The sequence below is a fragment of the Rousettus aegyptiacus genome, unplaced genomic scaffold (genome assembly GCF_014176215.1).
Source record: "Rousettus aegyptiacus isolate mRouAeg1 unplaced genomic scaffold, mRouAeg1.p scaffold_m13_p_10, whole genome shotgun sequence".
In the NCBI taxonomy this organism is placed as follows: domain Eukaryota; kingdom Metazoa; phylum Chordata; class Mammalia; order Chiroptera; family Pteropodidae; genus Rousettus; species Rousettus aegyptiacus.
In genome coordinates this window covers 47,341,473-47,354,965 of record NW_023416285.1, presented here as the reverse complement: position 1 = coordinate 47,354,965, position 13,493 = coordinate 47,341,473, and the positions used below count along the sequence as shown (strand labels likewise).

The 13,493-nt window shown below is 31.7% G+C and overlaps 1 protein-coding gene across 2 annotated transcripts in view; it reads left to right on the top strand.

Annotated features, from left to right (window-relative positions):
- BMP2K (BMP2 inducible kinase) overlaps window positions 1–13,493 on the top strand; it is a 112,591-nt gene that overhangs the window by 57,258 nt on the left and 41,840 nt on the right. For both annotated transcript variants that reach the window (XM_016154424.2, XM_016154422.2), the window contains exons 7-8: window positions 3,269–3,401; window positions 12,395–12,498. In XM_016154424.2, the coding sequence (XP_016009910.2) occupies window positions 3,269–3,401; window positions 12,395–12,498 (237 nt within the window). The remainder of the gene's footprint in view (window positions 1–3,268; window positions 3,402–12,394; window positions 12,499–13,493) is intronic.

Sequence of the window (13,493 nt, the reverse complement as noted above, 5' to 3'; positions counted from 1 at the left end):
CTTTATGGAAAAGCTGGACATAACTCATAAGTAATTACATTTGATAATTTTCTGGGGTATTATAGGATCTTTTCAATGGAAATTACGTGAGTAACACTTTTTTTCTAATTAAAAACATGCCATTGACTAACTTCTGTATATCGAAGTTCTGTATCATGTAGCATATATACCTGGATTGAATTATTGAGACAGATTGTATTTCTCTGTAGTTGAACTTTATGCTAGAACGTCAGTACCTCTTTAGAATTTATTTCATAAGTAAAATGTATTTGGCTATATTTACTAAACTGCAGGAAAATATTTTAAATTTGAATTCATTTAAATTCAACCAATATTTAGCTATATATATACCACTATGTGAGGGATAGAGGAAAAAATTCCTTTGGAAATACTTGTAGAGTTTACAAGAAAAATCATGTTTATTTTGTTTTTAAAACAATGTTCAGAAAGCGGTATAGCATAATTTGTGAAACCAAATGAATATCTTCTTGGTTCTCTTTTCCTGGCCTCCTCCTATAAGGGTTGGGATACCCCAAAATTCCTGCAAGGTAATAAAAAAAGATATCTTTGATATCTTTTCATCTGTCTACATAATATATACTTTTTCACCAAACAGTGGTCCTTAAATCTTGTGGTGTGGTAGTTCAGTTTTTAACCATATACATAATTAAATCAAACTATGAATAAGTTCGATTTAGATTGTATAACTCAGATTCAGTTTGTTTTTCTCAGCATTAACATTTGACTCATGAAATAGCTTATAGTATAACACAGAAAACAAATTCAGTTGGATCTTAATTTATAAAATGAAGATATTATAAGAAACGTGGAAGTCTTTTCTGGCCTATTTTTTGACTGCTTTTGAAATTTAAATTACCTAAAAAAATATTTCAAAAGCAGATGAAACAACAGACAGTTTAGTTCAACTACTGCTTTGAAATCATCGAAGGTTGATTTTAAAAAAAAATTAGTCTCTAAGCACATGATTGTTATCCAATATTTTAACAAAAAGAAGAGGGAATCTTTTTGCTCATTTTTCATGAACTTAGTATGCATCACAAGCAGCATATTAATTTGTCTGTGATAAATTTTATACCATTCGTAGATTAGTATAGGGGCTAGTATTTCTATAATGGACAGCTAAGTATAGCTGTGGGATTACAGATACTCAGAAGATAAAAAAAAAAAAAAAAGCAAAAAGAGTCAGAAAACAGAATCTATGTTTATATGCTTGACAGAGATGATGCCATTTTTATCTTGGCTCAGGTAAAACAGAAGTACGCTGTAACATTTTGGGTGTGAATTCTAGAATATCTAGAAAAATATTTAATTCATAGTGGTCAAGAATTATATCTCTGGTCTTGTTTCAGGATAGTACTGATTCAGAGAGTTGTGATGTTGAACTTATTCATTTAGCACTTTTTATTTGGGTGAGATTTTTTTTTTTTTTGCTTAGAAGCTTTCATTGTAGGTTATTTTTACCCTGAGATCTGTGATACTGACTTTATTAAGCATTAGGAAATTCACTTGAGAGATGTTTTATGTTAACTTTTTAATGAAGAAAACGGAAGATGGCGATAGCCTTCAAAATCAGGTCATTTGTTTCCTTCTGTTTTTTGAACAATTCTCATTGTATCAAATGGATAAAGAGGGAAATGCCTTTGGCTTGAAAAAAAATTAGGACACCTCATTGTGTTCACAATGTGTGAGTATTTTAGATTTATGTTTTTAAAGTATTCTAACGTTGCTGTCTAAAATTGTTATCTGGGAACTCCTGCAACATTTACTTTAACATAGACGCATTATGAAAGATATGATTGACAAAGTAAAACTGGGACTAAAATGCAGATCTCGTTTTGCCTAAACTTTTTGGGTAGGAGAATGGCGTATTAATGCAGATAATACACCATTAATAGTATTTTTAGTATTTTTAGTGTTGTTAAGGGAGCCTTTTGCTCAATTTACTGCATTCATACTGAAAATATCTTCCTTATTAGAACAAAGCTTCATAAATTTTTTAAGCCACATTGAACTGGTTATTTCTATTCAGAATCTTTACAGTTTTGTTAGTCATATAATAAATAACCCAGTAATGTCTTTGAATGAATATATTGAAATTTCTAGAGCTTTTAACATTTTTTCAGTGGAAAACTGTTATAATATTGAAAATAATGTTTAGTAAATTAATATTGTTGAACTCACACAGTTTTTTCCTGTGTATTGTGATCTTTATAGTAGCTATAACACTTAGAATATTTGTTAGTTGCGTTTGCTAAGTTGATATGTGGAGAAGATTCAACAAAGGAAAGCTGATTTGCTAATTTTTAGATAGTAAGGCCACACAGCAGTATTGCTAATATAATTGGATATTGGATAATTTTATACAATCTGCTTAGAATTAGAAATTCTCCTTATACTGTTAAAGCTTGTAAGCAACACTTCCCGTGACAACATAATGATTTCTTGAGCCTGAAAATCACATTTTATTACTGCTTTTCAGGTTAGAGCTGTTAGCAGTTTAGCGAGAAAATTATGATTTGGTGTGTTTTGTCTTCATTGTCAGCAAGCAGATTTATTGGTGTTGTGATTTCTGTTAAGCTATGCAAGTAAAGCATACAGTGCCCTTCTTTTCTGAATTTTAATATAGATTACACAGGAACAATATGATTAGTATAATATAGAACAAAAATCATAAGATTATACACAGAAATAGAGGAATAATTTTTATAGTATGAAATAATGGCACATATGTAATGAATAACCAGCAAAAAAGTATTGATAAATTTAACTGTGCTGGCTAACTCATTTGGAATCCCAGGATTTTAAAACATGTTTTATAGTTAATTTTTAAAAAATGCTGCTAGAAGGAGCTTTGACCTTACGTTGATGATTATATGCAAATTATGTACTAAACGTATTTTCCTTGTGGAAGAAATGAAAGAAATAATTTTCCAAAAGAGACTAACCACTTCTAATTTTAGTTACATCATTTATATCACTATCTAGAGTTATATAACATTAATTCAACCAAGTAGCCACAAATGTAGTAAAAAAAAAAAGAAAAGAAATGATACAGTGATACAGTTAAATGTCTTCTTAAAATTTAAACACATTTATTTGAGCAGTAATTTGTGAAAAGATTGATTCATTATAGAAATATTAGGCATTTAAAAAATAACGTTTAGTTTTCGATTTAGTGCTATTTTTATGTTTTCTGGTTAAGTTGATTACTTGACCTCTGATGATATTATGCTTCTTTGTTTTACAGGCACTGGGATGTTTACTGTATAAACTTTGTTTCTTCACTCTTCCTTTTGGTGAGAGTCAGGTTGCTATCTGTGATGGCAACTTCACCATCCCAGACAATTCTCGTTACTCCCATAACATACATTGCTTAATAAGTAAGTACTTGGAAAAATTTATGAAATAATTTTAAGATACTGTAATTAGAGCCTGCTATTTACATCCTTTTACCTAAATCTAGTCTTTTAATTTTATTTATTATAATTTTATGTAGCTATAGTAAGAAAAAAAAATTTAAAAAAGTGTTTAAAGACTTTTATAGACATGAAAACAGTGTAATTACTGATTAGTACTTGGATATTTTTAAGCCCCTACTAGATAAGCTTTTGTAGAACACAGATTATGTAATTAAAGAAACTGGAATTTCTGGAAGAGTTTACAGCATAATATTTACTTATTCAGTTTTTATTCTTTTGAAATCCAAATATACACATTTTTTGCTTCTTTGGATCAAAGTCTTACTAATTTTAGATTGTTGGCTTATTTAGCCATCCTTTTTAATATCTGTTCTTTATTGATTATAAAATGGTTATCAGAAAGCAACCTTAGTATCAAAAGGGGTAGGCCTATGGGCCCTTGATTCCAAAAGAGTACCTCACTTTTCTATCTGTCTTCCTCTAAGATTTTTTTCTTCCTCTTTGATACTATAATTTAATTTTTAATATATATACATAGTAAAATTTCTGGAAAAGATTTGGAGAGAGGGGGAGGATCATCAAATAGATACTAAAATATATTAGGAAGCTGCTGTTAAACAGCACCTCTCAGCAGTGTTTCTAGCATTTCTACTCTTTTTTTTCTGCATTTTGAATTTTCCTTGTCATAACCTCTAATCACAGAGATAAATGCAGTAGAAAAAAGGGTCATTCTAAATATATTTGATGTTTTGTATGATAAAGATGGCAGTTCAACTTAGTGGGGAAATTTATTAGCAATTTGTAGTCAAACAAAATCAGGCTGGATCACTACATTAAACTTTATGCTGAAATTTCAGATAAATCATAAGATAAAATTAAAAATAAAACATAAATGTACTTGCATAAAATAGATGTGAATTTATTTATAACACTATAATGGGTAATCTGTAAACTAGGCATTAAATCTCAGGAATTAGAAAAGATGACTCTGTTTACATTTAAACCATTAAAAGTCCTCCCAAATCCATGAACCCCAGCTTAAAATCAAATGATAAGTTGGAAAAAAAAATCTTACACATCTGACAAATTGGTAACTTTTGTATCTTATAAGGCTCATGTAAAAAGAAAAGGGAAGCACTCCAAAAGAAAAATGGTCAACAGAAAATGGAGCATAAAGGGCTACCTAACCTCACTTTGCAGAATTATTATGCAAATCACACTTTTTATTTCTGTAATGTGGATTTGTTCAGTGTTAGAAATTGGAGAATTATGTCAGTTAAGTACAGAAATTACATTGTCTCACGTGGGATGTTTGCTTCTAGTGGGATAATAATAAATATGAGTGCCTGTACATGGGGTTTTCTTCCCAGAGAGATTTACCGCTCAGTTTTGTGTGACTCTCTGCTTATGGTGACCCCTTGAATAGCAGCCCCTCTGGCCCATAGTTCTCCTTCATTGGTTGAGCACTTCTACCCTTGTTTACATATCCTTGTGCAGCTTCCAGCCAGGTTAAACTACCTGCCTGCGCAGTCCAAGTTGCCTTCCCAGATACCAGTTAATGTTTCGTAAGCACTCTGGTGACAAATTCGTAGTTTTTAAGTGGTCTGTCACAAATCTGTGTTTTCCATTAACTCTGTTATTATTAGCCCACCATTTTGCAGAATGTGAATTTTTTTAAAAAGAGCAAACATGCTTTTTAGTGTATATTTGAATAAGCATTAGACTCCCTCATTGTCCAAAAATTAGGGCATCAAAAGCATGAAAGAACTAATTGGAACGCTCAAAGAATGGGTAGAGGAATTTACTTTGGCTGTTGCATGTTCTAGCTAACTGAAGTTTAACTTTTCTTTGAAGCCCTTATTGTAAGTCATTGTAACTGTGATATTGTTTTGTTCTTAAATATAATGTTTTAATCACAATCAAACTGAGGATTTTATTGGGGATCTTGCAATATCTTAGAAAAACTGATTATTCCCAGTGGATGATACTGTATGAGAGACTGAACAAATATACCCTTATTTGTGATTTAATTTGCTTAAAGTAATAAGATCTTATTTTCTTATGGTAGGTTTGGTTTTTTTTTTTTTCCTTCTTCTTCTCTGTGTATGTGTGGTGTGTGAGTATTTGTCTGTAATGGCAGGTGGAGAAGTTAAACACTTGATAACTTTAGGATCTAATTGGGCTTTAGTTAATTGATGCTTTACTGTGCAACATATACTTCCTTTATTTGTCAATAAATGTACAGATTTTAGTTTTTATCTGTGTCACTATAAGTTTGATCATGTATTAATGTTTTTGAACTTATTTCTGAGAGCTAGGCAGAAATTTTTAAAAATATTGAATAAAAAGTATTCAAGTTAAATGTATTTATCTCCTCTCAAAGGATTTTTATGGACTTTGCTTTTTAAATATTGTCTCAGTAGTAAAAGTTTAAAGTAGAGATTTTTAAAACCAAAACATATTTATCTACAAAGTGTAATGTTTTTAGGAAACATTTAGATTATTTGCAGTTCTGTCCTTTGTATTTTTACGTGACTTTGTCTGTTTCCTACCATCCTATTTAGGTTTTTCTGTCTGTTTTTATAAATAAGTAATTAGTGATTTACATTTTTTTTGAAGTAAATCCTACATTCATAAAACCAGAAATTGCTTAGTTGTGCTTACAGTTTTTGAAAGTGAAACTTTTTACTGCCAGTTGTCTATGCAATGTAGTTGCTTCCACATATTATAATATCTTTTTTGTATTGATAGTTTTACTAATTCTAGTTGCATCTATTTTATATGATCAGGATGTTTGAAAATGAAGTAGCCATGCCTAATCTTTGTTAAAATTGTATGGTTCGTGGTTATGTAATATTTAAATATACTTTTGATTATCACTATTTCATCAAGGGTAATAATTATTACCACCTTCTATCCATAAAGCTCTGTTTAACTGTTAATTTCATTATACTTTTCTGCAGGCTTTTCTTAAAATTAGCTGGGTCAATTATTTAAAATTTTTCTTCTTCTGTTAACTTTTCCAGTAGAAAAGCAATAGAGGCAGGTTGGGGGATGAGGAGAGAAGCACTTTCCATTTATGAATCTAAGAGTCGAAAAGGACTTAGAAACCATTTAGAGGAGAATGAGAAGCAAAACTAAAAGGATTGCTGAATAGTTATGATGAATAAACACAAGGCTGGTTGGCTCACTTTTTTTTTAGCTTCAGTTAGAGTGGTTAAGGAAGTACATGATGGAAATTAAGAACAAGGCCTCTAGAGCCAAAGGGCCACTGCCACTTATTTGGTATAGAACGTTGGGCACCTCCATTTAACTCAATCTCATTTCTAAAATGGTCATATTAAGAGAATATACTACTTAGAGTTATTGTGAAAATTGAATTATGAAAAGTGCCTCTTAGCATGTGTAAAGAGATGGCCTTTAATGCTATCATCATGACCACTGTGATCACCACCACTACTGCTACTAATGATATCCATTATAATTCTTCCAGAAGAATTCTTCTGAGTAAAGATCAGGGCATCTGTTGTCAGATACTCATTAGGATATACTTTCCCTGCAGAGATTTCTTTGGATAATTTGAAGCAGAACTTGGATTTGAAGGTTAATTGTGGATCTCCCAAAGCTTTACCAATAAGTTATAATATATTCCAGAATATACTGTTAAACGTTACTAATTATTTTTCTTACCTCTTACTTTGTGCAGTGATGTAGTGAATCAAAATGATCAGGAGGTGAACAGGAGGGAAAGCTGTGTGTGTGTGTGTGTGTGTGTGTGTGTGTGTGTGTGTGTGTGTGTGTGTGTGTATTTTGCTTTTGGGTGCTCACTTATTGTTGCTTTATGGTTCTGAATCTTAGCAGCTTATATGTTTGGTTTAAATTTATTTATTTTATAATTGTATATAACATTATGTTAATTCTAGGTATACAATATGATTTGATGTATGTGCATATTGTGAAATGGCCACCACAGTAAGTCTAGTTAACATCCATCACCTCACATAGTTACATGTTTTTTCCCTTATTTTGAGACCTTTAAAGACCTACTCTCTTAGCAGCTTTCATATACACAGTACTGTATTGTTAACTGTAGTCACCATGCTGTACATTACATCCCCAGGACTATTTATTTTATAACTGGAAGTTTGTACCTTCACTTATATTGGCCACATCCCAGTTCCCACCTCTGGCAAAATCCAAAGTCTCAAAAGAATGTCTGTCTGTCTGTCTGTCTGTCTCTCTCTTTCTCTTTGTCTTTGTCTTTCTCTTTCTCTTACTCTTTCTCTTACTCTTACTCTTTCTCTTTCTCTCTTTCTCTTTCTCTTTCTCTCTCTGTGTATCACATTTTCTTTATCCATTCATCCTTTAATGGACATTTAGGTTGCTTCCACGTCTTGACAATTGTAAATAATGCTTCAGTGAACATGGGGGTGCAGATAACTTTTCTAGTTAGTGTTTCTGCTTCCTTCTAATATATAAGCAGAAATAGAATTGATAGATTATATAGTCATTCTATTTTTAACTTTTTGAAGAGTTTCTATCCTGCTTAAGATAGGATTTCTTTGGAGGTTTTCAGTCAATGGCTCTGGGAGATGTAGAGAAAGGGCTCTGATCAATAACTTTTAGGGACAGCGACCAGAATTATCCCACAGATACTATCCTGGCATATTTATAGTGCCCCTGAAGGTTTTAGTTATGATTTGAACACATTTATTATGGCTATTAATTAGTAGCCCACAGCTGTACTCCACAGAATAAGGTATTTAAGACATATATACATAACATGTAAGTTTCTATAATAATCTCCATAGGTTAACAGATAAAAATAAGTTAATGCTTGATGTCTTTGTGGTTGCAAAATTTGGGTGTTTCTCTTTTCAGGTAAATTACTATAAGTATAATTGGACATCTGTGGCAGAGGAAAAAAAATGCCATTTTGGAAGGAAAAAATTAAATTTTAAGCGGGAACATTCTTTTGAGACTTTGGATTTTCCCATTAAATTTACCAAGCTGTTAGATTAAAGATGATGATTTAACTTTTACTGTGGCCCAGACATGAATCCTTCGTTCTGCGTAACTGAATGGGAACTCCTTTATTTAATTTTTGGCTTGAGCCCTTGATTAAACCATAATTTAACTTGGCCACTGCTGCAGCAGGAGCAGCTCCTTCAGCTGCTCTTTTTTGTTGAAGTATGCATGGATGTTGTACTTTCCTATGCAAAATTAGTGCAAACATAATTAATTCAACTGCCTCGGATAAGTGTTTTTAATCAGATATGTCTTCGACATCAGTTGGAAATATCGTGGTGGTTTAATCACATACCAGCTCTCATGCTGAGACTATTTTGTGTTCTCGGGTTATATTAATATTTGCATAAATAGAAAGATTCACCCAATTCAGAGCAACAAAGAAGTAGTCTTTTATCTGTGTGGATAGTTTTTTAAATGTTGATTTTATATTTACAGTAGAATCAGGGACAGTGGAAATGGTCCCATGATGGTTCACATGATCATTTTAAGTTGAGTAAAGAAGTATGTTTTCTATCTTCTGTCTTTTTTTTTTTTTTTAACTTAATCTTTTAGATAAACTGGACACAGGTATTCCTTAATTTATTTGTTCCCCTCAAGAGCACATTTTTGTAGATGATACAGTTTTATTGTCATGAAGTAAGGGTTAATAAATACTACAGTTGAGGTTCAATTGTGAGAGAAAATGACTTTGGATCAACTACTTATAAAATCGAAGTTGTTATTCTTGGTGGATAGGCCTCAGTGTTTAGCTAGATTAGAGCTGATACTTTTGCACTTCAGATTCTGTCATTCAGTAGACTAGGAGTATATTTTGCAACTCATTCTTTTGGATAGTTTAGGAAATTATGTCATTTAATTTAAATGCTTAAAGATGCCTTATTGAGTATTTCCTTTTTTTTTTTTATTTTCAATTAGAGTTGACATTCAATATAATTTTATATTAGTCCTTTTTCTTTTTTAAAGGCTGATAATGTCCAATATAAAAATATTCGGAGATAAAAATATAGCCATGGTTTTCTACCTATGGATTTCAGCCTCTTCATACTTCGAATTTAGAACCAAATCAGAGATGGGGTATGGGAGATTATCAGGTAAAACTATAAACAGATAAAATAGATTGCAGAATAAAATTTAGATATGATGCCAAGTGGGCCTTTTAATCTGTAGTCAGCCCCCAAGTTTATTTACACCCAGTCATAGGCAATGCTGGAAAACCTTAGACTTCTTCCACAGAAGTAGGCCTCTTGCAAAACTTGGTTTCGCAGAGAACATATATGTCATGAGGGTAAACTGTTCTGAAAGAAAGAGCAGCAGAGATGGGCTTGTGTGGGTGCTTATTCCTTTTTTCTCCCTAGTCTAACAATTAGATAAATTGCTGTCTTTCTGTTGGGGGGGACTGAATTATAGTAATAGAGGTTACTAGCACAATGGTTTTCAAACTGTTCGCCTGCGATCCACAGTAATGATCTGGCATGCGCGTGTACGTGCATGCATGAAAAGTTTCATGAGACATTGCTTACACTTACCACATTAATGCACTCTGATGTATTCTGTTTTACTTATTAAAATAAATGCTAGTCATGACCTTTTAAACTGATTTTATGTCACATAAATGGGATTGGTACAGTTAGACAAACTGGCTCTTGCGAATGTATTCCCATATGGAAACAGAAGCCAGGGGAGTTGAGTTCCTTTTGTTTCCTTATAAGGTGATATCATATCTACCCATAGCCTGGCTACCTAATCATTAGAGGATGTTATGCTATGCTTAACTTGAGAGATGAAATTACCTATGCAGATATTGGTTAGAGAACATAAAAGGTCAAATTTATTTATTACCCCCCAATGCTTCTCATCTACTGTAAGAGAAAAAAAAATGTGTAGAATTGCCTGAAGGATCATTTTCTTTCTGTCTAGCTACTTAAAATTTTTCCTAGCTTAAACCAGGCCAGAGAGTATTTTCTCATACTGTACTGTTCTCTACCCTTATAGAATTTGTTCTGCTGAACTGCATTTAGGTATTATGTCACTGGTCCGCATAGAAGGAGGAAAGTGTAAGATATTACCCTGTGTCACTCATTGCAGTTCTTTACGGATAGTATTTACTCAGTGTGAGCCATCTTTACAGAGACTCAAAGGAGAATTTACTCTTTGCTTTTGGTATAGCACCTGGTTTATTTTTGTGTTAAAAACTGTGATTCATGTAATGGATCATGTTGCCCTATTTGTTGTTGACAGCTCGAAATTTGTGGTCTACATTTATAAGACCAAATAATATGCAGTTTCTTTACCGACATCCTGTTTTTTGTTGTTGTTGTTGTTCTTTTAGTGTTACTTTTCCATTAGTTCTAATATTCTCATATATTAAAGAAATTTCATAGTTTGTATTCTACTTCAAGTCCTTTATAGAAATAAATATGTACAATTAGTTACTCTTAAAATTATATTTTAAAAGCCAAATAAATTGAATCATTAGAAGAGAAAAATAGAATCTTAAGTTCATGAATTTGCTGGGGTTTTTTGTAATTTCTTTGTTTTTAAAAATTATTTGAATAAGTTTTGTTAAAAGTCTATTAAAATTTATCCCATGTCACGAACTGTTGTTACTTTTAAAACATTTAATATCCGTTGATTTAAAATAAAGTGGTTTTGGAGGATAAAATAAACCTTGTAGATTCTTCAAATCTTTTCTGAAATGAAATTGACTATAAGCTAATAAATATTCGACTTAAATGTTTTTAGTTATTTCCATCAAACAGTAGTGACAAAATAATAAATCAATTCGGAAGTTATATATGTTAGCCTTTTTAAGTACATAAAATCAAGTTACATGTACAATATTTTTAAAAAACAGAGTTCATAATTTCTCAAATAAATTTTTGCTATGTTTGTGCTGTCACTTGCCTAACAACTGTGTTTTTAAACAAAATAAATTTATCATGCTGTTGGAGATGTATTATACATTGTTTAAAAATTACTTAAATTTGAAAGGAAGATTTGTTTAATTTTGATTTATAATTTTAACTTAGCTATTTATAGAGTTTGATCTTTGTATGTAATTCATCAGCAAATGTCAGAATATTATCTAATTAATGCTGTAAATCTTACATTTCAAATATGTTTAAAAATGATTTGAAAATTGTAAGAACTTAAGAGTTAGTGAATCGGAGTTAGAACATGGAGATGTCTTAACAAAATATGAATTTTGTAGTTATAGAATTGAGTATAAATGTCAAACTCCTTCTGAAATTGTAAATTAATAAGTCACTCAAGAAATAGACAAATTGTATTGGTCATTTTGGTTAGGAGAAAGGTCAAGCATTTCAAGCAATGCTGTAAAGTTAGTATGAAATCTGTTCATAATAGAGCCATAAAATTCATCTCATACTTATGAACAGGTATGCATAACATGCTGAAATATAGAACTATACTGAATACTGTTAGCATCAGTATGGAAAGAAAGAATGTTTTTGGAAATCTATACTGTCAACCCTGTATTACTTTGTTAAATAGATTATAATGCACACAATTTAGTCTTTTCTCAATGATTCAAGATCACTTTAAAATTGGTAAAGGTATTTTAGACAGTAACGAAATTAAAGACCCCTACTATGGCCCTGGGACCATCATCATAAATGATTCCTTAGTGTTCACTAAACTCACTTTTTGTTTTGTGTCACTTTCTCAGAAGAACATTCATATTCGTTAATGAATATTTCTGGTGCAGAGCTGTTCTGTGACTAATTCGTCTTTAGCTTGGGAGAATGCTTTAAGTTCATGTATAAATAACAATTTCTGTGTTTTCTATAAACATAAACAAAATTAATTGGAATCATCACTGATCTTAGAATGGAAACATATATAATCCTTTTAATAGCTTCTGGGTTCAGTGAAACTTTCTAACATTTTATCTGTTCTTTCAGGGTTCATGCTTGAACCAGATCCAGAGCGTAGACCTGATATATTTCAAGTGTCCTATTTTGCATTTAAATTTGCCAAAAAGGATTGTCCAGTCTCCAATATCAATGTAAGTAGTTTCTTAAGTGGGATATGAATTTAAAATTCATTTTATGACATACATATAAATGCATGCACATACACACACACGCATACTTACTTTCAGAGTTACTTGTTTCATGATTGTTACATGACACATAGCCTAATAGTGTGTTTGTGTTAGTATTTTTGATATAAAGGTATAGCTGCTAAACTGCACTGAAGTGCCCTGGGGAGCTGCAGTAGACTTGGGGGCACTGTGTGATATTTTGCATGTTTGAGAGAAACACAATGATCTGTCTGACACAGCACAGACAACAATTATTAAGTTGTTTGGGCAAAACTATTAAAAGAATAGGACCGTTAGTTTTTTTTTTTGGTGGAGGGGGCTAGGGATATCATGAAAAATTACTGAGACACTGAGCACTCTGTATACTGAGAAAGTTTGATTACTTTTGATGTGAAGAGCATAGGCATTGGAAACGGAGAGACCTGGGTTTGATTCTATTTTTATCAGTAACTGATTTTGTATACAGTCATCCCACACTATCAGCTAGGGATTGGTTCCAAGACCTCCCTCTCCCCCTCATAGATACCAAAATCTGTAGATGCTCAAGTCCCTTGTATAATATGCTATAGTATGTGTGTATAACCTGTGCACATCCTCCCATATACTTTAAATCATCTCTATATTACATAGAATACCTACTACAAGGCATTGTTTAAGGAATAATGACAAGAAAATAATGTCCGTACATGTTAGTACAGATGCAACCACTGTAGGCCTAACTACATACAAGTCAGCAACAACATAACTTTTTTTTCCAAATAACATTTATGATCCAAGGTTTGTTGAATCCACGAATGTTAAACTTGCAGATATGGAGGGTCATATTGATTGAGAAGTTATTTAATGTTCATTTTTTTCCCCATAAAACAGAAATTATAAGGATTACAAATAATAAATGTAAAACCCAATACCTAGTCCATGGAAGGTGCTGAGTTGGTAATAGCTGATGTCATTCA